The sequence below is a fragment of the Cebus imitator genome, unplaced genomic scaffold (genome assembly GCF_001604975.1).
Source record: "Cebus imitator isolate Cc_AM_T3 unplaced genomic scaffold, Cebus_imitator-1.0 Scaffold35, whole genome shotgun sequence".
NCBI classification, from domain to species: Eukaryota; Metazoa; Chordata; class Mammalia; order Primates; family Cebidae; genus Cebus; species Cebus imitator.
Window position 1 is genome coordinate 7,386,002 of NW_016107350.1, and position 21,602 is coordinate 7,407,603.

Genomic DNA, 21,602 nt, shown 5'->3' on the forward strand with positions numbered 1-21,602 from the left:
TTTTTGAGATTCAGTCTTGCTCTGTTGCCCAGGCTGGAATGCAGTGGTGCAATCTTGGCTGACTGCAGCCTCTGCCCCCCTGAGTTCCAGTGATTCTCCTGCTTCAGCCACCTGGGTAGCTGGGATTATAGGCATATGCCACCATGCCCAGCTAATTTTTGTATTTTTAGTAGAGACAGGGTTTTGCCATGTTGAACAGGCTGGTCTTGAACTCCTGACGTCAGGTGATCTGCCCACCCAGGCCTCCCAAAGTGCTGGGATTACAGGTGTGAGCCACCATGCCCAGCCCATTTCTTGCTTTCCTTTTGGCTCCTTACAAAGCTCTCTGAGCTACGTGAGCAGGAACTCTTTGGATATAAGGATTCTTGTGTGATCCAGCCCGGCTGATGTGACATCTGTGTGGTGCCCCCAGACATGAGCTAGCAGTGGCGTTCCTTGCTGAGGGTTCTCTGCGGTGCTGTAGCCGGGACAGAGTCTAAGCTTGGCTGGACCTTCACATCTGCTGTGCATGTTGTTGTCATCCAGTTTGACTGACTTCTCTTACATCCCTCTCTACCCAATCTTGGGGGGAACAGGTGGCCTGATGAACTCTTGGAAACGCCGCTGGTGTGTCCTCAAGGATGAAACCTTCTTGTGGTTCCGCTCCAAGCAGGAGGCCCTGAAGCAAGGCTGGCTCCACAAAAAAGGTGGGGGCTCCTCCACGCTATCCAGGAGAAACTGGAAGAAGCGCTGGTTTGTCCTCCGCCAGTCCAAGCTGATGTATTTTGAAAACGACAGCGAGGAGAAGCTCAAGGGCACCGTCCAAGTGCGAACGGCAAAGTAGGTTGCCAAGCCAGGCCGTGGCCCCGGCGGGTTGCTTGATGGTTTATGCTGGTGTGATGTCACAGAGCCACGCTGTGCAGGTTCCTTGCAGCGGCAGGAGCCTGTAGTAGGTGTCCTGATGATTCAGTTCAGTGTGTGCAGGAAGAATGGTGTGAATCTGGAACAAGTGGCTGAGTCTTTTTATGGCTTAATGTACTTTCCATTCCTTACTCCCGCTGTAGCCAACGGATAAATTAGCTAAATCGAAAGCAGACAGACTGGAGGAGCTTTCTGAAATGAATGGCTTGTCTGCAGTTATACCAGTGTGGGCTATGCTAGCCATCCCCATTCCCAGCAATGAGAGGAACAGAGCTGTCCTTCGAATCCAACACACCCCTTTTTCTGCCACCCGCTTACAGAACCAAAGCTTTGGACTATTGAGGGCCTATTATTTTTGTTAAAGACTAAGTAATGTTTCCTGAAAATTGTTGGGAGTTACAGGCAGCTGGTTTTCTCGGGTAACGAGATACTAAGCCTGAAAACTTGTTTGGGGGTAACCTGTAGCCATACTCCACTCAAAACTGAGGGACCTCAAATGTTCAGTAGAAGAAGCTTTGAGGAAACAAATTAATGCCTGAAGTCAGGAGCCTTAAGTAATCAGCCAGCACCAGTAACTTCAGAAAAGTATTCATTGTAAAGTGGAAAGTTAAATGAGGAGAGAACAGTCTTTTATGTATTTGATTTTAAGGGCAAAGCTCAGGTGTCTGCAGATGGCAGAATACTGGACATTTCCAGGCTGTCCCTTTGGAGTTCGTGAGGTGCAGGGGTGGGCTGGTGAAAATTCTGGGTCCGAATCCTGCCACAGCAAATGCTCACAGCAAGGCACGGCTCTGTTGCCTCCACCGTCTTCCCTCAGCCTCACATACCATGATGTTCCTCATCTGTCTGTCAGTCGATTGATTGATTGATTGACAGAGGGTCTCATTCCCATTTCCAAGGCTGGAGTGCAGTGGCATGATCTTGGCTCACTGCAGCCTCAACTTCCTGGGCTCAGTTGATCCTCCCGTCTCAGCCTCCCTAGTAGTTGGGACTACAGGCGCCCACCATCACGCCAGGCTAATTTTTTATATTATTAATAGAGACAGGGTTTCACCATGTTGCCCAGGCTGGTCTCAAACTCATAGGCTCAAAGCCATCCACCTGCCTTGGTCTCCGGAAGTGCTGGGATTACGGCCATGATGTTTCTCTTTATCCCGTAGAAGGGACCACAAGCACCAGGAGGCTGTGAGAGAGGTAGGCATGGTGTTGAGTTTCAGCAGAGTACACTGATGGATGCTTCTTCTGCAACTCGCTTTGTATGCTGCTTCGTAAAAGCTCTATTCTCAGGTGCTTCATCAAAATTACACTGAGTTATGGAAATGTTAGCTCTTACTCAGCCATTTCTGTCGCCTCCTATAGAACAGGAACAGTGAATTATTATTATGGAAAACTTCAATCATGCAAGAGTGGGTAGAAGAATGTAACAAAACATGGGCTCATTCCAGAGCTTTCAGTGGCTGTCCACCGTGGCCAAGAGTGTTTCATCCATGGTTCTACCAGTCCACTTCCCACCAAACTACCTTCTTTTACAGCAAGTCGCTGTCATGTAATTTCTTCTGTAAATATTTAGTATGCATTTGAAGATTCTAATATATAATCATAGTACCAAAAAATAATATTAGCTCCTAATATTATCCAAACTCTAGTAATTGTTTAGATTTCTGCAATGGCCTTATTTATTTATTTATTTATTTGAGACTGAGTCTCTCTCTCTTGCCCCGGCTGGAGTGGAGTGACACAATCTTGGCTCACTGCAACCTCTGCCTCCTGGGTTCAAGCGATACTCCCGCCTCAGCCTCCCGAGTAGCTGGGATTTCAGGGCTGAGTCACCACGTTTGGGTAATTTTGTATTTTTAGTAGAGCTGGAGTTTCACCATGTTGGCCAGGCTGGTCTCGAACTCCTGACCTCAAGTGATCCGCCTGCCTTGGCCTCCCAATGTGCTGGGATTACAGGTGTGAGCTACCTTGCCCGGCCCTCATCTTGGTTTTTTTAAAAAATATTTTATCTGAGTGATTCTAGCTATGAGATCAGATAATACTTTTTTTTTCTAACCAATCAGAGTGTTTCACAGTTTTGTTGTTGTAAAATACATGTTTTGTGAACATTTTTACTTCTTTAGTTATCAGAGAAAGCTGGCTTTATGCCCCAAACCCTTGTTCATCAAACGTATTACCTGTTCTATCTCTGGTCTGATCCTAACATCTGCTGCTGTTTTACCGTGATTTTGTTAACCTGGTTCACCAATTTTATTCCTCTAATGCTGTTTAGGGAGGGTTGCAGGTGAGATCAAGATGGTATTGAGAACGAGACACACCTGCATCCTGCACCTCACCCCCCCCCACCCCCACCCCCCAGCACCCCTCATGGAAATAATGTGCACATTTCAGGCAGAAGTCAGACGCAGCAGCCATGGCCTTAAGCTGGGGGCTGTGATGAATTAGGGAAAGGGCTGACACTGGGCCAGGCTGGCTTTTGTAGATTTGAGAAAGGAACCAGAGGAAGTTGCAGGCAGGAGTGGGGGCTGCTGCCCCGGGCCTGTCTAGGGCCTGAGCGCAGGGGTGGGCATTGGGTGGGCCAGTGTGAGGGGGAGAGAGCCCCTTCCTAGAGAAGTCTGCTATCCCTGGCCGCAGCCTCTTCCCTGGGCAGCAGAGAGGAGCCTGGCTCCCCCGAGAGGGAATGTTCATCATTGCTAAAAGGAAAAAAACTTTAGGTCCCTCCAAGTCTTTTGATGATGAGCTCCAGAACTACCATCCCACTGCAGCCACCAAAATCCTCAGATGCCTGAGTCCCTGCTATAAAATGATATCATGTAACCTATGCATATTCTCCCATATATTTCAGATCTTCTCTAGATGACTTATAATACCCAATATGATGCAAATGCATTGTAAATAGTGGTTACCCTGTATTGTTTTTAAATTCGTAGTATTTTTTATTGGAGCTTTATTTTTGATCTGCTGCTAGTTGAATCCACAGATGCTGAACTCGCAGATACGGAGGGCCAACTATGTACCGTTTCTTCAGTAGCAGACAGTTCCAATGCTAGTCATTGGTTTCATGAAATTGCTTCCCTCGGTTATTCAGAATTTGGTATTCCTGATGTGCTGCTTTTGCTCCTTTGCAGAGAGATCATAGATAACACCACCAAGGAGAATGGGATCGACATCATTATGGCCGATAGGACTTTCCACCTGATTGCAGAGTCCCCAGAAGACGCCAGGTGAGTCTGCGCTGTCGACTTTGTGTTACCCACCTCCTGATACCCTCGTGCACAGGTGTGAGCATCACAAAGAGCTCTGTTTACTATACTGGCCTTGAAAAATTTTAATTAATTTTCTATTAGGATGGTTGAGGAACCAAGAGTCATAAGAGATTCATGTACTTGTCCCTTGAGGAATCTTTCCCTGGGCAGATGTGTTCACTTACAGCACAGGGTTCAGGATTTCTAGGCTCCGATGCCACTAGACGGACCCATTGTCATCTCATTCAGGCTGTCACTGTCAGTGGTAGCATGTGTAAATTACACAGCTGCATGAAGCTGAAGGCCGGCCCTGTGGAAGCTTCTGAGCTTTGAAAGTGAATCATTTGTGTTTGCATGAGGACCAAAAGGGCAGGGAGCAGTAACTGATGGGTGTCTAACTAAGTGATAGTGCTATGGCATTGGGAGGGTTGTAAAGATGCTAATATTGAAGAATTCAGTGGAAGAGATACTGACTTACACAGAACTTACTATTAGGTTGGTGCAAAAGTAATCCCAATTCTATTTGAGGTTAATATTCTAAATGTTTCATTATTACCTACATATTTCAGGCACTATTCTAAATGTTTCACAAATAATTAACTCCTTTGATTTGCTCTTTTGATTTTTTCTTTTTTTTTTTTTTTCTGAGGCAGTCTCCCTCTGTCACCAGGCTGGAGTGCAGTGGCGTAATCTCAGCTCACTGCAACCTCCGTCTCCTGGGTTCAAGTGATTCTTCTGCCTCAGCCTCCCAAGTAGCTGGGACTAAGGTGTGCACCACCATGCCCAGCTAATTTTTGCATTTTTAGTAGAGACAGGGTTTCACCATGTTGGCCCTAATGGTCTTGATTTCTTGACCTCGTGATCTGCCCACCTCGGCCTCTCAAAGTGCTGGGATTACAGGCGTGAGCCACCCCCCAGCCAGCTGTTTTTTTTTTTTTTTTTGAGACAGAGTCTCACTTTGTCACCCAGGCTGGAGTGCAGTGGCGTGATCTCAGCTCGCTTACCTCCTGGGTTCAAGCAATTCTCCTGCCTCAGCCTCCTAAGTAGCTGGGTATACAGGCATGTACCACCATGCCCAACTAATTTTTGTATTTTTAGTAGAGATGGGGTTTCACCATGTTGGCCAGGCTGGTCTTGAACTCCTGACCTCATGATCAGGACCTCCTACCTCGGCCTCCCAAAGTGCTGGGATTACAGGCGTGAGCATCGCGCCCAGAGCTTGATTATTTTGAATCCTGCAAGGTAGATGTTAATTATTGCCATCATCCATATGTTGCAGATGAGGAGACTGGGGTACAGAGAAAGGACAGTATCATTTGCAATGCAGTGCAGCCTCAATTCTGCTGAATGGAGACATTAAACTTCTTAAGAACATTTCTTCCTAAGAGCTTTAACTTTTGACTGACATTAGAGGAGGGTGGAGTCCTTCATTGGCTGGGGCAAGTTGTCTTTAACTTCTTGGACTTCAGGTTTCCATGTTGGAGTGCTGAGGAGACATAGCACAAAATTAAGGAGACTTAGCATTTGCTTTTCAGGGTGATGCATCACATGGTCCCCTAGTGGATCTGACACAGTGGAGTGTCTGTCCTGTCTGTTCCTGCAGCTTTGTGGTCTGCAGGGTTGTGTTGGGGGTGTCTGTCATCTGCTACGAGCAATGCTAGAGAACGCCTTTTCATTTATGAGGGTAACATCCAACAGCCTAATTCTTCAATCCTCAGCCCCAAGATCGTTAGGACCTTCTAGTGTTCTCAGGACCTCTTGCTACCCCTTGCCCTTTGAATGTTTCTAAGATGATACAACACCATGGTAGCATCATTAAGGGGAAAGACACCAGAAAATAATTCTTCCCATGGGAACAAACTAAAACCCTGCTTAGACCCATAAATTCTAACAAAACTGGAAAAACAAGCAGACCTGGAATTACAGCGATCATTCCATCTGCGACTCCTAGAGACCACGTGTGGTTGTTTGTGGCGCAGGGAATGCCTGCAGCTTTTCAGCTGAATTACAGGCCCGGCGTTTGGCAGCTGCCGTGTCTGTTTTATGCCATGATGAACCTGCTAAATTTAACCTTTGGAATATTTTAGCCAAGGACTTTTTCTCCTGACCAGTGGAACACTTTGTTTTTTTTGTTTTTAATTCCTTTTCAGATTCCAAGTTATACTTGATTCAAGAGAAGAAATTTATAAGTTTAAGAGTATAATCTAGACAGAATTGAAAGTGCAACAAATTGTATGCCTTTGTGTATGTAATTACTACAACTTGAATGTATGTCTTTTTCAGTGTTTAATTTGGGATATTTTTGAGCTTAGCAAAGCAGTGACGTCTTGCTGTTTGGTTAACCAGAATGGATAGGGCAGAGTTATATTCAAGTATTGCCCTTGTTGTATACAAGATGTATATGCATATCTGTTGTATGTGTTGAATATTCTCAAGCTTATAGTCACATTTTTCTCCTTTAGGAAGCACGGGAGGTAGATTAAGTGCTTTGCTGTAAATAATTTGCGCGGCCTACCTTTACATACAGGTGTCATTTTTTCACTTAACTATTCCGTTACATACCGAGTACTCTCCCCTCTGCCTTAAATAGTAGGAGCATTTATATATTTTGTGTCTCATAAGCCCCCGGCAGGAGAAGGATGCCCTGGTGTGTCTCTCATCTTTGGTAGCTCTCACGTTTTGTAGTTGGTCAGTAAATGCTGGATGGAAGCATGGCTGTTCATGGTCATTTTCCTGATGCTTCTAGTTACATCATGACTTTGTTCTGCTTGGTTTTTCTTGAGTTGACATGTTTTGCTTCATTTTGTATTTGTTTTTTTGTTTTGTTTTGTTTTTGAGACAGTCTCGCTCTGTCGCCCAGGCTGGAGTACAGTGGCACGATCTCGGCTCACTGCAGCCTCTGCCTCCCCGGTTCAGGCAGTTCTCCTGCCTCAGCCTCTCTGGTAGCTGGGACTACAGGCACGTGCCACCACACCCAGCTTTTTTTTTTTTTGTATTTTTAGTAGAGACGGGGTTTCACCATGTTGGCCAGGATAGTCTCGAACTCCTGACTTCAGGTGATCCACCTGCCTAGGCCTCCCAAAGTGCTGGGATTACAGGAGTGAGACACCATGCCTGGCCTGTATTTGTTTTTTTGTAAGACAGAGTCTTGGTCTGTCACCCAGGCTGGAGTGCAGTGGGATGACCGTGGCTCACTGCAGCCTTGGCCTTCAGGGCTTAAGTGATCCTCCTGCTTCAGCCTCACATGTAGCTGGGATTACAAGCATGCACCACCACACCCAGCTAATTTTTAATTTTTTTTTGTAGAGACTGGGCCTTAGTAAATTTCCCAGGCTGGTTGGTCTCAAATTCCTGGTCTCAAGCCATCCTCCCACCTTGGCCTCCCAAAGTGATGGAATCACAGGCATGAGCCCCCATGCCCAGCCACCTTTTATTTTCTGATTGTGCTGAGGCTGGATGTCAGGTACTCATTTGAAATGAAGATGGAAGAGTTATCTCGTCTAAATAGTTTTCTGCTTTAAGCAGTTATTTTTCATTTCCAGCTCTTCTGTGGTTTTATTGACTTGAGTAGAAATGCTGTTAGGGGGTTGAAATCCCCATCCTGAGAATACATAGAAAAAATATACATCTCGTGGCCATTCCAAGATGACACTCTCCCATTACGGGTTGAGTATCCCTTATCCAAAATGTTTGGGGCTGAAAGATTGCAGATTTTGGAGTTTGGAATATTTGCATTAGACTTAACAGTTAAGCATCCTCAATCTGAAAATTCGAGATGTTCCAGTGAGCATTGCCTTTGGGCATCATGGTGGTGTTCAAAAAGTTTTGAGTTTTTAGGCATTTCAGATTTCAGATTTTTTTGGATTATGGTTGCTCAGTCTGTATTGATCTTCTCACCTTGAAATTTATTTTTTAAAGCAGAAAAATCACCTGACTGTTCCCTAGTTTATAAATAATATCTTAAATAAGGATCCTTGATATAGGTATTTGGTAGAACTCAGGATTTTATTATTTGCTGTTAATTTCTCAAGGAACTCATTCATCATCATCAAATGTCTATAAAGGTCTATGGGACCTGGAGGAAACGGACGTCCGTTGACCTAAAGTTAGAACATAACCTAGCACTTAAAGGCATTCACAGGTACTTCATCTGCTTCTTCTAACTTTATTCTTTGGTATTGAAATCCTCATTTACCCGAGAAGTAATCAAAAGCAAACGTGCTCAGAGATGTCATTTTCACAGAGCACGTGGAGTAGGATGCCATTGCTTTGCCAATACGAGGTTGGCCTCTCCTTGACTGTTGCTGTCTCTTCCCCACAGCCAGTGGTTCAGCGTGCTGAGTCAGGTCCACGCGTCCACAGACCAGGAGATCCAGGAGATGCATGACGAGCAGGCAAACCCACAGAATGCTGTGGTATGGAAGCACTGCCTGGGGTGGGGTGGGGTATCCAGGGGTGGGATGGGGTGAAGTGTCCAGGGGCAGGAACAGGGAGGGCATCAGGATGGCAAAGAAGGGAATTATTGGGAATTTCCAGACAGTAGTCTCTTTCTAAAAGTAAATATATAATAATTAAGGAGAAAAACAGGACCATTTGAGTTTAAAATCGGTACAATAATAAATACAATAAATAGTACAATATCATAGTAATACAATAATAAATACAGTAAATTAAGTTGGGTACTGTGGCTCATGCCTATAATACCAGCACTTTGGGAAACTGAGGTGAGAGGATCACTTGAGGCCAGGAGTTCAAGACCAGCCTGAGAAACATACCAAGACAGTGCCTATAAGAAAAAAAATTAAAAATTAGCCGGACATGGTGTCACGTGCCTGTAGTCCCAGCTACTTGGCAGGCTGAGCCAGGAGGATCGCTTGAGTCTGGGAATTTGAGGCTACAGTGATCTATGATTGCGCCACTATACTCCAGCAGCCTGACCCTGTCTCTTAAAAAAAAAACTAATAAATTATAGGTTATACAGTAATACATTCCAATTCTCCCATTTCAGACCTTTAAAAGAACAAAATAAATAATCCTACTTTTAATGAAGGCACAGAAGCCACATTACACTTATACTCTTCAAAGGACTTGGTGAAATCTAAATTGTATTCTTGTTTTTTTGAGATGGAGTCTTGCTCTGTCACCCAGGCTGGAGTGCAGTGACGTGATCTCAGGTCACTGTGACCTCCACCTCCTGAATTCAAGCAATTCTTCTGCCTCAGCCTCTCGAGTAGCTGGGACTACAGGCTCATGCCGCCATACTTGACTAATTTTTTGTGTTTTAGTAGAAACAGAGTTTCACCCTCTTGCACAGGCTGGTCTCAAACTCCTGAGCTCAGGCAATCTACCTGCCTTGGCCTCCCAAAGTGCTGGGATTACAGGTGTGAGCCACCACGCCTGGGCAAAATCTAAATTGTATTCTTTGTCTTTCCTCTATCTCAGACGTATACACAAAGCTACAAAACCCTGCTTTAGAAGTAAAGTTTTATTTCCTCATCAGAAAAACTTGAAATAAAGTTTCTTAGGAGAAGAAGTGTAAAATTTAATCAAAGGACAAAATATAATCAGGAAATCTATACTATTGAATGGTCATAAACTCTGTTCACCGAATGTATTTTAAGAACAAGAAGGAGCAGGCGCCGTGGCTCAGGCCTGAAGTCCCAATACTTTGGGAAGCCACGGCAGGTGGATCACTTGAGGCCAGGAGTTTGAGACCAGCCTCGCCAACATGGTCAGACCCATCTCTACTAAAAATACAAAATTAGCTAGGTGTGGTGGCCCACACCTGTAGTCCCAGCTACTTGGGAGGCCAAGGCATGAGAATCACTTGAACCTGGGAGGCAGACATTGTAGTGAGCCAAGATCACTCCACTGTACTCAGTCTGGGTGACAGAGTGAGACTCTTCAAAACCAACAAATTAAACTAAAATAGAGATACTTGTAGCAAATTTAGTAAAATATTAATTTTTAAAAAAGAAATTATTGAAAGGACAAGAGGAAGTGATTAACTATAATTTTTTAAATAAATGAGCTATATGCCCTGTGTAGAGGCTATTTGTGCTCACACAACAGAGGAGTTATCTCATAGATAACTATTATTTTGAAGTGAAAAAGAAAAGAGCCTTTTCTGACTGGGAGTTGTGGGCTAGAGGTGTTACTATAGTGTGCACCATACGTTAGTGGTTCTCTCATTTTCTTTATTTTTTTTGTTCCTTTCCAGGGCACCTTGGATGTGGGGCTCATTGATTCTGTGTGCGCCTCTGACAGCCCTGACAGGTAAGCTCAGATGCGGCTCTTCACAAAAACAGCTCATCACCTGTGTGTGTCCACAGGTGTCTGTGCTGCTCCGTCACTTCCCTCTTCACGGGGCTGTGAAATCACACAAGATTGTGTGTTCCCACCTTGTCAACCCCAGCAATCCAAAGTCTTCCTTCAATGCTACCCAGTTTTACATCATCCAGAAGTTTCCTTCTCTGGGTATCTTTGAAGTTTTGGAGAAAACCTTGGGATCCTAATTGAGACAACTTTTAAAAAGCATGAGGAATATTTTTAATATTCCTGGATATTAAAAATATTAGGGATATTGGATACAGGGACAAACTTGGGATTTATACAGGAAGAAAATGCCTGTTTAGGAAAATGATATTCTAGTAAAGGGGAAGGGAGCCGTTCTTGCTGAGCTTAACGATGAGCTTCAGAAGGATTTTGATGATAATGTATACGTAGGGTATTAATAAACCACAAGCATTTATTTTCCTTGATATTTCTTCTTTCTTGGCACCCTTTTTGGTTTTGATTTTTGAAGGCAAATCGTCATTGGAGACGGTCTTAGGCGTCCTTGTGCCCAGTGAACTTTATCTGTGTGGTCTCTGTGTTTCTGTATTATCTTGTAAGTTCTACTTCTGGCCGGCAGCAGAATTTAAGAAAAGTTTCTCCAGTACGGACCAGAGAAAGAATCCAAATTCACTTCTGTCCTCAGTAAGACAGCCGGAAAGTGCATATGAGTGTGTTAAAGTTGACAACAAAATATAGTGCCTGCTTGGCAGAATTAGAGTGGTGGGGTCTCTGTCACCCTCCCACTGACAGGGCCCTTCTGAACCAGGGGCCCTTTGTTTTTAGTAGTCAGCCTGCACCTCCTTACACCTGGCTCAGCAAGCTTTGACACGTGTGTGTCATATCAGTAATCAAAGCCGCCTTCTTTCTTCTTCCCCCTCCCCCTCCCCCTTCTCCTCCTCCTCCTTTCTCTTTCTTTCTTTCTTTCTCTTTCTTTCTTCTTTCTTCTTCCTTCTTCTTTCTTCTTTCGTCTTTCTTCTTATTCTTTCTTCTTTTTCTTCTTCCTCCTCCTCCTTCCTTCTTATTCTTCCTTCTTCTTTTCTTCCTCCTTCTTCTTCTTCTTTCTTCTTCTCCTCCTCGTCCTCCTCCTCCTTCTTTTCTTCTTCTTTTCTTCTCTTTTTCTTTCTTTCTTCTTCCTTCTTCTTCTTTCTTCTTCTTCTTTCTTCTTCCTCCTCCTCCTCCCTCCCTTCTTCCTTCCTTCCTCCTCCTCCTCCTCCTCCTTCTTCTTCTCTCTTCTCTTTCTTCTTTACCTTCTCCACACCTTCGCTTTCCCAAGCCCTTCACTCTTCCAGGCCGGACATGTGATGATCCATGCTTAGAACTTTGCATCCTCATTAACTTTTCTCTCTTCCTCAACTGCCCACTTCTCTTTGTTTCCAACTTTAGAAAAAAATTTTTTTTAATTTTTAAGGGGGACCTCAAGTTAAGCCTGTTTGCATAGCTTTCCCGGTGTCCTGCAGTCCAGTTCCTCTTCTTTTTGTTTTTTTTTGAGACGGAGTTTCACTCTTGTGCCCAGGCTAGAGTGCCCAGGCTATGGCGCAATCTTGGCTCACCACAACCTCTGCCTTTCGGGTGCAAGCAATTCTCCTGCCTCAGCCTCCTGAGTAGCTAGGATTACAGGGATACACCACCACGCCTGGCTAATTTTGTATTTTAAGTAGAGACGGGGATTCTCCATGTTGGTCAGGGTGATCTCAAACTCCCGACCTCAGGTGATCTGCCCACCTTGGCCTCCCAAAGTGCTGGGATTACAGGTGTGAGCCACAGCGTCCAGCCATTATTTTTCTTTTTCTCGAATTTTGTGTCACCTAACTACAGTGAACACTTGAAGACTTGCAAGAAAGAGTTCACATTCACTAGCTTAAGCTGTTAGATAGAGGAGTTAGTATTAATATTAGCAAGGGCCTATGAGAGAGGTTCAGGGCATTTACAGACAAAAAGAGGTGAGGGAGAAAGTAAATTTCCATTATCACGTTATCCATGACTGGGAAGTGCACCCTTGTCAGATGACTTTGAAAACATTGACCCAGGAGGCTTTTTGTACAAAGCATAATCAAGTGTTTAAGATGCTCCACCTGCAGCTATTTACTGATCCTGTTTTATTGCTGGTGTCTGACATTTCATTACCAACTCACAGAAATATTACCCATGGCAGGAAGAAATTGACTTTGGAGAGGCATAAAAAAAAAATTTTCCCTCACAGTCACCTTATTTAGCCTTCCCGGAACTGAGTTTCATCTGGAAAGTTTTGCATCAAGAGATGTTTTCCCTTCCAGGACCTTCAGAATGAATGTGTTGCTCCAAGTTTAAAGGTTAATGATGCGTAAAAGAAATTCTGCAGAAATGAGCAAGGTTTGCCTTCATAAAAACACAAATAATCCAGCCGTGTATATCCCCGTGACCCAACGCCGGGAAGAAGGCATTGAGTCCTGGTTCACACAGAGGTGATGCTGACGGTAGAGCTAAGAGGCTTTGTTTCCTTCTCACCTTGTCTCTCAGGCCCAACTCATTTGTGATCATCACGGCCAACCGGGTGCTGCACTGCAACGCCGACACACCGGAGGAGATGCACCATTGGATTACCTTGCTGCAGCGGTCCAAAGGCGACACCAGAGTGGAGGGCCAGGAATTCATCGTGAGAGGTGACTGCCTCCCCTGCTTCCTCGTCTGTTTCACACTCCCGTTTTCATTTGCATATAGACATCTGCAGCATTTCCATTTTGAGCTGCCTTTCCCAGTCCTTTGGACTGTTGGAGATTTGTTAAAATGAGTTTTAACTTGTGGTATTATAAAAGCGTTTCCAGAGGATCATGTTTTGATTTTTGTTGCTAGTCGTTATTTTGTGTGTGTGTGTGTTTCATGTAGTTGTTATATTCACATCAGGTTGGGGTGATCATGGTCTTTTTCTGCCAAATAGGTAGAAACCCCACCCATCTGGTAGCATTATGCAGATGATTGTGTGATCTTTGGGGTTTCCCCTCATAGATTTTAATTTACACTTGAATGTTTTTTTCCAGGATGGTTGCACAAAGAGGTGAAGAACAGTCCAAAGATGTCTTCACTGAAACTGAAGAAACGGTGGTTTGTACTCACCCACAATTCCCTGGATTACTACAAGAGCTCAGAGAAGAATGCACTGAAACTGGGGACCCTGGTCCTCAACAGCCTCTGCTCCGTCGTCCCCCCGGATGAGAAGATATTTAAAGAGACAGGTAACCAGGCTGGCTGCCTGTGACTGGCTGGGCCCGAACCCTGAGGATCAAATCTTAAAGTCTGGGCTTGCTCCAGGCAAAGGAATAAGATTCCTTCCAAGTGTGTACTTTATTTCCCCTCAAAGACGTGGTCTTCTTGGTTTATCTTCTAAGCCTGTTTGGGGTTATGACCACTTAGTGTTTAAGCCATACTAGAGGTCTTGATTCATGGACTCTCGCGAGGACAAGAACATGTCAACAGATGCAGGGCATCATATAGGAAGCTTTGTTTTTATATGCTCTGTTTTCATCCTTTTATTTTTGATTTATTCTTATTTTTGAGACAAGGTCTCACACTGTTGCCCAGGCTGGAGTGCAGTGGCGCGATCATGGCTCACTACAGCCTTGACTTCCAGGGTTCAAGCGATCCTCCCATCTCAGCCTCCTGAGGAGTTGATGGGTCTACAGGCACGTACCATCACACCGGGCTAATTTTTATACTTTTTGATGGAGATGGGAGTTTTGCCATGTGGGCCAGGCTGCTTTCCGTCATTGTATGATGAGCGTCCTGTGCACCCTGTAATAGATAAATCCTGTCCGTGAACTCAGCCTAGTAGCATAGCACATGTAGCTTTTAGAGGGTTTCTTTTCATTTTTTTGTATTACAAAAGTGTTTCCAGAAGATGGCTTGTTTTGATTTTTGTTGCTGGTTGCGATTTTGTGCTTCTGTTTAATGGAGTCGTTCCATTCGCATCATGTTTGGGTGGTGGTTCAGACAGCCTGCCTCTGAACTCACACTCTGCCAGGCACAAGTGCCGTCTTCCAAAGGGAGAGGCTAAGGAAGGGAAAGGAAGAAACAGGAAGTAAGAAGGAAAGTCAGAAATCGGAGGGAGTTTTCACTCCTGTTTAAAGGCCCAGAAAGAGATGTTAACTTACCCTTTTCCCTTCCAGAGCCAGTTACCATGTATCTTTATATATTTAATGATGGGTTTATTGTTCTAATTTTCGTCTCCCCCTGTCAGCTATAAATGCCACTGTGCAAGAGACACTGTCTTTTTCTTCATCCCTGGATACCTAGCGTGGGGCAGGACACCTGTAGGAATTCAGCCAGAGTTTATTGAATAATTAAAGGGACTAAGGTCAGAGAGGACACAGGCATCGCCTCAGTCCCTGAGGTTGGCATTGACATGCGTGTGCTTTGTCCCCTGCCCTTGCAGGCTACTGGAACGTCACCGTGTATGGGCGCAAGCACTGTTACCGGCTCTACACCAAGCTGCTCAACGAGGCCACCCGGTGGTCCAGTGCCATTCAAAATGTGACCGACACCAAGGCCCCGATCGACACCCCCACCCAGCAGCTGATTCAGGACATCAAGGTAAGACAAGACAAGCCCATCAAGGTGGGTGATGACAGCTCAGACTCTACCCTTAGAGCACCAAGACCTCAGCATTAGCGAAGCTCAGCGTTTACTCTGGAATCAAAATTAGCGCTTGGTTGGCCAGCACGGTGGCTCATCCTTGTAATTCCAGCACTTTGGGAGGCCGAGGCAGGTGGATCACTTGGGGTCAGGAGTGTGAGGCCAGCCTGGCCAATATGGTCAAACCCCATCTTTACTAAAAATACAAAAAATTAACCCGGTGTGGTGTTCCTTCTACTTACATATTTTTGAAAAGTTAACTGTAAATAGCCCGAGGCAGCTTCTTCAGGAGGTATCCATAAGAAGGCATTATCGTCGGTACAAGCTGCCAGCTCCATTCCTGTTTTTGCCTCTGCAGACCTCCCACTAGGACAGGAGTAGACGTGGAAGGCAGTGACAGGTGACACTGACCCTATGCAGGTCTAGGCTAACGTGCGTGTCTTGGTTGTTAACAAGAAAGTTTAAATAAGTAAATAAAAATTTAAAAATTAAGATATAGGCCGTGCACGGTGGCTCATGCCTGTAGTCCCAGCACTTTGGGAGGCCGACGCAGGTAGATCACCTGAGGTCGGGAGTCTGAGACCAGCCTGACCAACATGGCGTAACGCCACCTCTACTTAAAAACACAAAAATCAGCCAGACGTGGTGGTGCATGCCTATAATCCCAGCTACTCAGGAGGCCGAGGCAGGAGACTTGCTTGAACCTGGGAGGCTGAGGTTGCAGTGAGCCGAGATCACGCCATTGCAACCCAGCCTGGGTGACAGAATGAGAGTCTGTCTCAAAAAAACCCAAAAAACTAGCGCTTGGTTCAGTTTGTGTTTGAGGACCCTGCTTTCAGGAATCTAAATGGGAAATTTTATGCCAAAAATGTTTTGTCTCTAGGGAAGTGTTAGATGTTGTCGCCGAGGCACCCAGTCCCACCCGTTGGGCTCTGTGGGCAGGAGGGCGTGGTCTGCAGCTTGCACCTGGGGCTACTTGCTCATGGAGATGTGGTGACCTCCACGGGGGAACACCTGCCTTGCCTCAGGTTCCACCTCAGCCTCAGTTGGGGACCTTCTAGGAGTGACCCACTAGTTCTACTGTCACTGTCCAGTTTCCAGGCCACACAAGTGAATTCCCAAGGAGCCCAGAGTGGCCTAGAACACTTGGCATCCCTTAGGCACTTGCAAACTCCCAGAAGCTCCTGAGTCTCTGTAGTAACTGAGCATGTTAAATCGTGAATTCCTGTTTATCAGTAAGTGTGGTGGCTCAGGAAATGTATGTGAGATGAGGGAGTGAGTGTTTGTGTGGCAGCCCTGGGTGGGGATTATTACTCTCACTTTCCAGAAATGGAACGCGGACGGGGGATGTTCTGGTTGCATTGCACGTAGCTGGGCAATCCCAGGTGCAGAACAAGTTGAGGGAGACTGCCGGCCCTCCACGCAGTCCTGCAGCCAGATTCCCAAGGTGAGGGACAGATGTGGGCTGTGACAGGGAAGATGCCAGAAGGATGGCGAGGCAGGTATTTTACTGATGGACGTTAAAGGAAATGAGCTAACCAAATCCAAGAGGGAACTTAGCTTTTGTGGAGGTGGAGAGGATCTAATCCTTCAGTGGTGGATAATTTTCCACCAAAATCAAACTGGCCTCCTAATTCCAAAGTGATACATTCTCTGAGTATTTGGAACCAGATTCTGACAAGCCAGTTGGGTTTTTGTTTGTTTGTTTGTTTGTTTGAGACAGTGTCTTGCTTATCACCCAGGCTAGAGTGCAGTGGTGCAATCTCAGCTCACTGCAATCTCCGCCTCCCAGGTTCAAGCAATTTTCCTACCTCAGCCTCCTGAGTAGCTGGGATTACAGGCACTCACCACTATGCCCAGCCAAGGCAGGTGGCTCACCTGAGGTCAGGAGTTCGAGACCAGGCTGGCCAACATGGTGGAACCACGTCTCTACTAAAAATACAAGTTAGCTGGGTGTGGTGGCGGGTGTCCGTAATCCCAGCTACTCCACAGGCTGAGGCAGGAGAATTACTTGAAGCCAGAAGGCAGAGGTTGCAGTGAGCTGAAATCATGCCATTGCACTCCAGCCTAGGCAACAAGAGCAAAATTCTGTCTCCAAGAAAGAAAAAGTAAATATGAGTTTTCAAATATGAAGCCATGCTTCTTAAGAAATGAGTCAAATGACCCTAAACCAGTCCATATGAATTATTTAAGTAACTAAAACAATTTTTTTTTTTGGCCTTCAATTGGGTATTATTGAAAAAGTTTTATAGTGGAAATGAAATTCCCGTGATAGAATGATTCATTACCTCTTCTCCAACTTTTCTGTTGATTTAAGGTTCTAAAAGTAACTTTGGTTTTTTCATATCCTAGAGGAACATTTTAGGAGCATAAGTACATGGTGATGAAATTCTGTGAGAGACTCTCTTACATTTCAAGGTGGAACAGTGGGCAGGCATGTGGAAGGACAGTCTCCCCAAGAATATATTAACGTCTGTAGTTTTCAGGTGTAGAGAGAATAGAAAACATCAATTAAAGAGCTAGCAAATGTGTTAATAAAACAAACTACAGGCCAGGCGCTGGCTCACGCCTGTAATCCAAGCACTTTGGGAAGCCGAGGCAGGCGGATCATGAGGTCAGGAGTTCAAGAACAGCCTGTCCAACATAGTAAAACCCTGTCTCACTACAAATACAAAAAAAAAAAATTAGCCATGGTGGCGGGTGACTATAGTCCCAGCTACTCAGGAGGCTGAGGCAGGAGAATCGCTTGAACCCGGGAAGTGTGGGTTGCAGTGAGCAGAGATCACACCACTGCACTCCAATTAAAAAAAAAAAAAAAAGAAACTATAGATAAAAATAACCTGATTTGGCTACTAATGCCTAAATCAATAACAGAAGTTCAGATTAATTTTTTAATTTCACTTATTTTTTGTAGTATTTTTTGTAGAGACGGGGCCTCACTATGTTGCGCAGGCTGGTCTCAAACTCCTGGGCCCAAGCGATCCTCCCGCCTTGGACTCTCAAAATGCACAGACGTGAGCCACCATGCCCAGCCTAGATTAAACTTTTTAAGTGTATGTAATCTCCAGGAGAGAAAATTTCAAATCACATGGGGAAGTACATGCATGAGACACTAAGAGAATGAGCCGTAGAATGAATTTTTGTGGCTTCTCTCTTCACACGCAGATGATTGGTATCTTCGTGAAACCACCTAACACTGGATTTCCACCATTTTGCCCCGCTAGGTTTATGGATATTTGAAACTCTTAAAAAATATGTATATGTAGGAAAATACAGTTGATTTTGTTCCTTCAGGTACAGCTTTCTTAGAATAAGCTTGCTTGTTTTCTTTTCTAGGAGAACTGCCTGAACTCAGACGTGGTGGAACAGATTTACAAGCGGAACCCCATCCTCCGATACACCCACCACCCCCTGCACTCGCCTCTCCTACCCCTTCCTTACGGGGACATAAATCTCAACTGTAAGTCCAGATTCCACCCCGAGTCCTCAGAGACCACGATTCCACTTGCCCTGTTAACTCTTTTTGGCTTAACACAGTAGCATTTGTTTTGAGCTCAAAGAGACTCTTATTCATCATGAATTGGAAGGAAAAGATGAAATATACTTAGATTCATTACTAAAGCAGGACTTCTAGAGTGTGGTTGTAGTAATGCTAAGATTGATTGCTGTAGTAAAAAGATTTAAAGAAGTCAGACAATGCCAGCTCTCTCCCCATGAACTGAGAGTAGCCCTTTTTTTTTTTTTTTTTTTGAGACAGAGTCTTACTCTGTCACCCAGGCTGGGGTGCAGTGGTGCAATCTCTGCCTCCCCGGTTCAGGTCGTTCTCATGCCTCAGCCTCCCAAGTGGCTAGGATTATAGGTATGTGCCACCATATCCAGCTAATTTTTGTATTTTTGATAGAGACAGGGTTTTGCCATATTGCCCAGGCTGGTCTTGAACTTCTGGCCTTAAATGATCTGTCCGCCTCGGCCTCCCAAAGTGCTGAGATTGCAGGTGTGAGCCATTGCACCTGGCCCAGAGTAGCCAGACAACCAGATCCTGAGTAATTTTGCATTCCAAAAAAGGGTTTTGTTTGGCAACAGATTACCTTTTAAGTTAGCATTGTATATAGTAAGAAGTTCAATTAGATAACAAAACAGTGTTAAGTTACCCACCTCTGTGCTCTGAGATCTGTGTTCTGCTGATGGAGATGTATACGGAGTGTCATGGGCACTTCACTCCGTTTATTCCTTTGTCTTGACTACTGCTCCGATTATGCCCATGCCCGTTTCTGAACCCCTCAGGTGACTTCTGTGTTTGTTTTGCTTGTCCTAGTGCTCAAAGACAAAGGCTATACCACCCTTCAGGATGAAGCCATCAAGATATTCAATTCCCTGCAGCAGCTGGAGTCCATGTCTGACCCTATTCCAATAATCCAGGGCATCCTGCAGACAGGGCATGACCTACGACCTCTGCGGGATGAGCTGTACTGCCAGCTCATCAAACAGACCAACAAAGTGCCCCACCCTGGCAGTGTGGGCAACCTGTACAGCTGGCAGATCCTGACGTGCCTGAGCTGCACCTTCCTGCCGAGCCGAGGGATTCTCAAGTATCTCAAGTTCCATCTGAAAAGGTAAAGCACGTGGGCACTGTAGGTGAGCTGGACAGAGCTGTCCAGCAGATGGGGCACTGGGTCCTTGTTCTGATAAAGAGGCTCTTTAACAGAAGATACCTCCAGTAGGGCAGGGACCTCTGGGTCAGACTCGTGAGTTGCCTGAGCGAGCTTGCAGAATGCAGCCATCCTTTTTCTCTTTAAGCCACACAAGGTTATTTCAGGGACCACGTCACTTTTGGTGTAGTGTCCTCACGTGTAGGACATTGGATCAATTTAATTACCACTACTGTATATTAAAAAAATACCAACTTGGATATTTGTTCCAGATCAGAGGTAGAAACGATCTGATTGGGATTTCGATTCACTATGGAAAAAGAAGTTTCTTTTCTTTCCTTTTTTTTTTTTTGAGACCATTTCACTCTTGTTGCCCAGGCTAGAGTACAATGGCACGATCTTGGCTCACTGCAACCTCTGCTTCCTGGATTCAAGAGATTCTGTTGCATTAGCCTCCCAAGTAGCTGAGATTACAGGCACCCACCACTATACCTGGCTACCTGGCTAACTTTTTGTATTTGCAGTAGAGACAGGGCTTCACCATGTTGGCCAGGCTGGTCTCCAACTCCTGACCTCATGTGATCCGCCCACCTCAGCCTCCCAAAGTGCTGGGATTACAGGTGTGAGCCAAGACCCCCAGCCAAGAATTTTTATGTGATAATAGGAGGCATGACTCTTCAAGTATTAACAATGCTGCAGAAGTGAGTTGGCAGCACAACTGCTCCCAGTGAGACATTCGCTCTTTTAGGGTTTTTTTTTTTGTATTTAAGTTGAACTGCACAGAATGAAGCAGGCCCTTGCCAGGAAGTCACTGGTGCTTGCTCCATTCACCACTGGGGGACCATTCACTGCTTTGGTCTCAGAACCTGCCACAGCCCAGTTCCCAGCAGCCAGCCCTCTTCAGTCTAAAAATTAACAGTTAGTGTTTGTCTCCTAGGATACGGGAACAGTTTCCAGGAACCGAGATGGAAAAATACGCTCTCTTCACTTACGAATCTCTTAAGAAAACCAAATGCAGAGAGTTTGTACCTTCGCGAGATGAAATCGAAGCTCTGATCCACAGGCAGGAGATGACATCCACGGTCTATTGCCATGGAGGAGGCTCCTGCAAGATCACCATCAACTCCCACACCACCGCTGGGGAGGTGAGGAGATGTGCTGCTGCAGACGCATCTGGGTCAGGAACGCGGTGCGATGTCAGAGCCGCTGCCCTTCGCAGTTGCAATTTGCTTAGTACATCTGCTCAGTACTAAGGAAATGCATGTCACCTATAAGCAACCACATCAATATAGAGATAAAAACATATATTAAGATGAGTGGAAACAGAGATAAAGTACCTGAGTCACAGTCTTGCTAATCTGAGAAGCAGCTGCGTGTCTAGCAGTGCTGCAGACCTGGCTCAGGTCCACCCATTTTGATGGGGGTTTACTGCAGTGCTTCTGCAGCAGAGAGTTTGTCACATGGTTAGCTAGATGAATGGCAAATGAACACACTTTCTTTTTTTTAAGACGGGGTTTTACCATGTTGGCCAGGCTGGTCTTGAACTCCTGACTTCCTGATCCACCCACCTCGGCCTCCCAAAGTGCTGGGATTACAGGCATGAGCCACCGCCCCCGGCCACATTTTCTAAGTTTGAACTTACTATTATAAAACCAATTGGCCAAAAAGATAGTACAGTAACCACCCCCAACGCCCCCCCACCTGTGCAGAAAAAAATCATCACCTGGAGTCTTGGTTGTTCCTTGGAATTCATAAAATTTATCCGCTTGAAGACAGGACTTCAGCTTTTCACCCACTTTTCCTGTTAACAACATAGGTTTGCAAGAAATCAGCCCAGCATCTGCCTCTCTTTTTTTTTTTTTTTTTTTTT

General features: G+C 45.2%; 1 protein-coding gene across 2 annotated transcripts in view; it reads left to right on the forward strand.

Annotated features, from left to right (window-relative positions):
• The window catches only part of MYO10 (myosin X), a 276,172-nt gene that overhangs the window by 246,479 nt on the left and 8,091 nt on the right, over window positions 1-21,602 (forward strand). For both annotated transcript variants that reach the window (XM_017524655.2, XM_037737124.1), the window contains exons 27-36: window positions 576-819; window positions 4,026-4,121; window positions 8,464-8,557; window positions 10,363-10,418; window positions 12,975-13,117; window positions 13,493-13,687; window positions 14,884-15,041; window positions 18,420-18,543; window positions 19,399-19,696; window positions 20,670-20,877. In XM_017524655.2, the coding sequence (XP_017380144.1) occupies window positions 576-819; window positions 4,026-4,121; window positions 8,464-8,557; window positions 10,363-10,418; window positions 12,975-13,117; window positions 13,493-13,687; window positions 14,884-15,041; window positions 18,420-18,543; window positions 19,399-19,696; window positions 20,670-20,877 (1,616 nt within the window). The remainder of the gene's footprint in view (window positions 1-575; window positions 820-4,025; window positions 4,122-8,463; window positions 8,558-10,362; window positions 10,419-12,974; window positions 13,118-13,492; window positions 13,688-14,883; window positions 15,042-18,419; window positions 18,544-19,398; window positions 19,697-20,669; window positions 20,878-21,602) is intronic.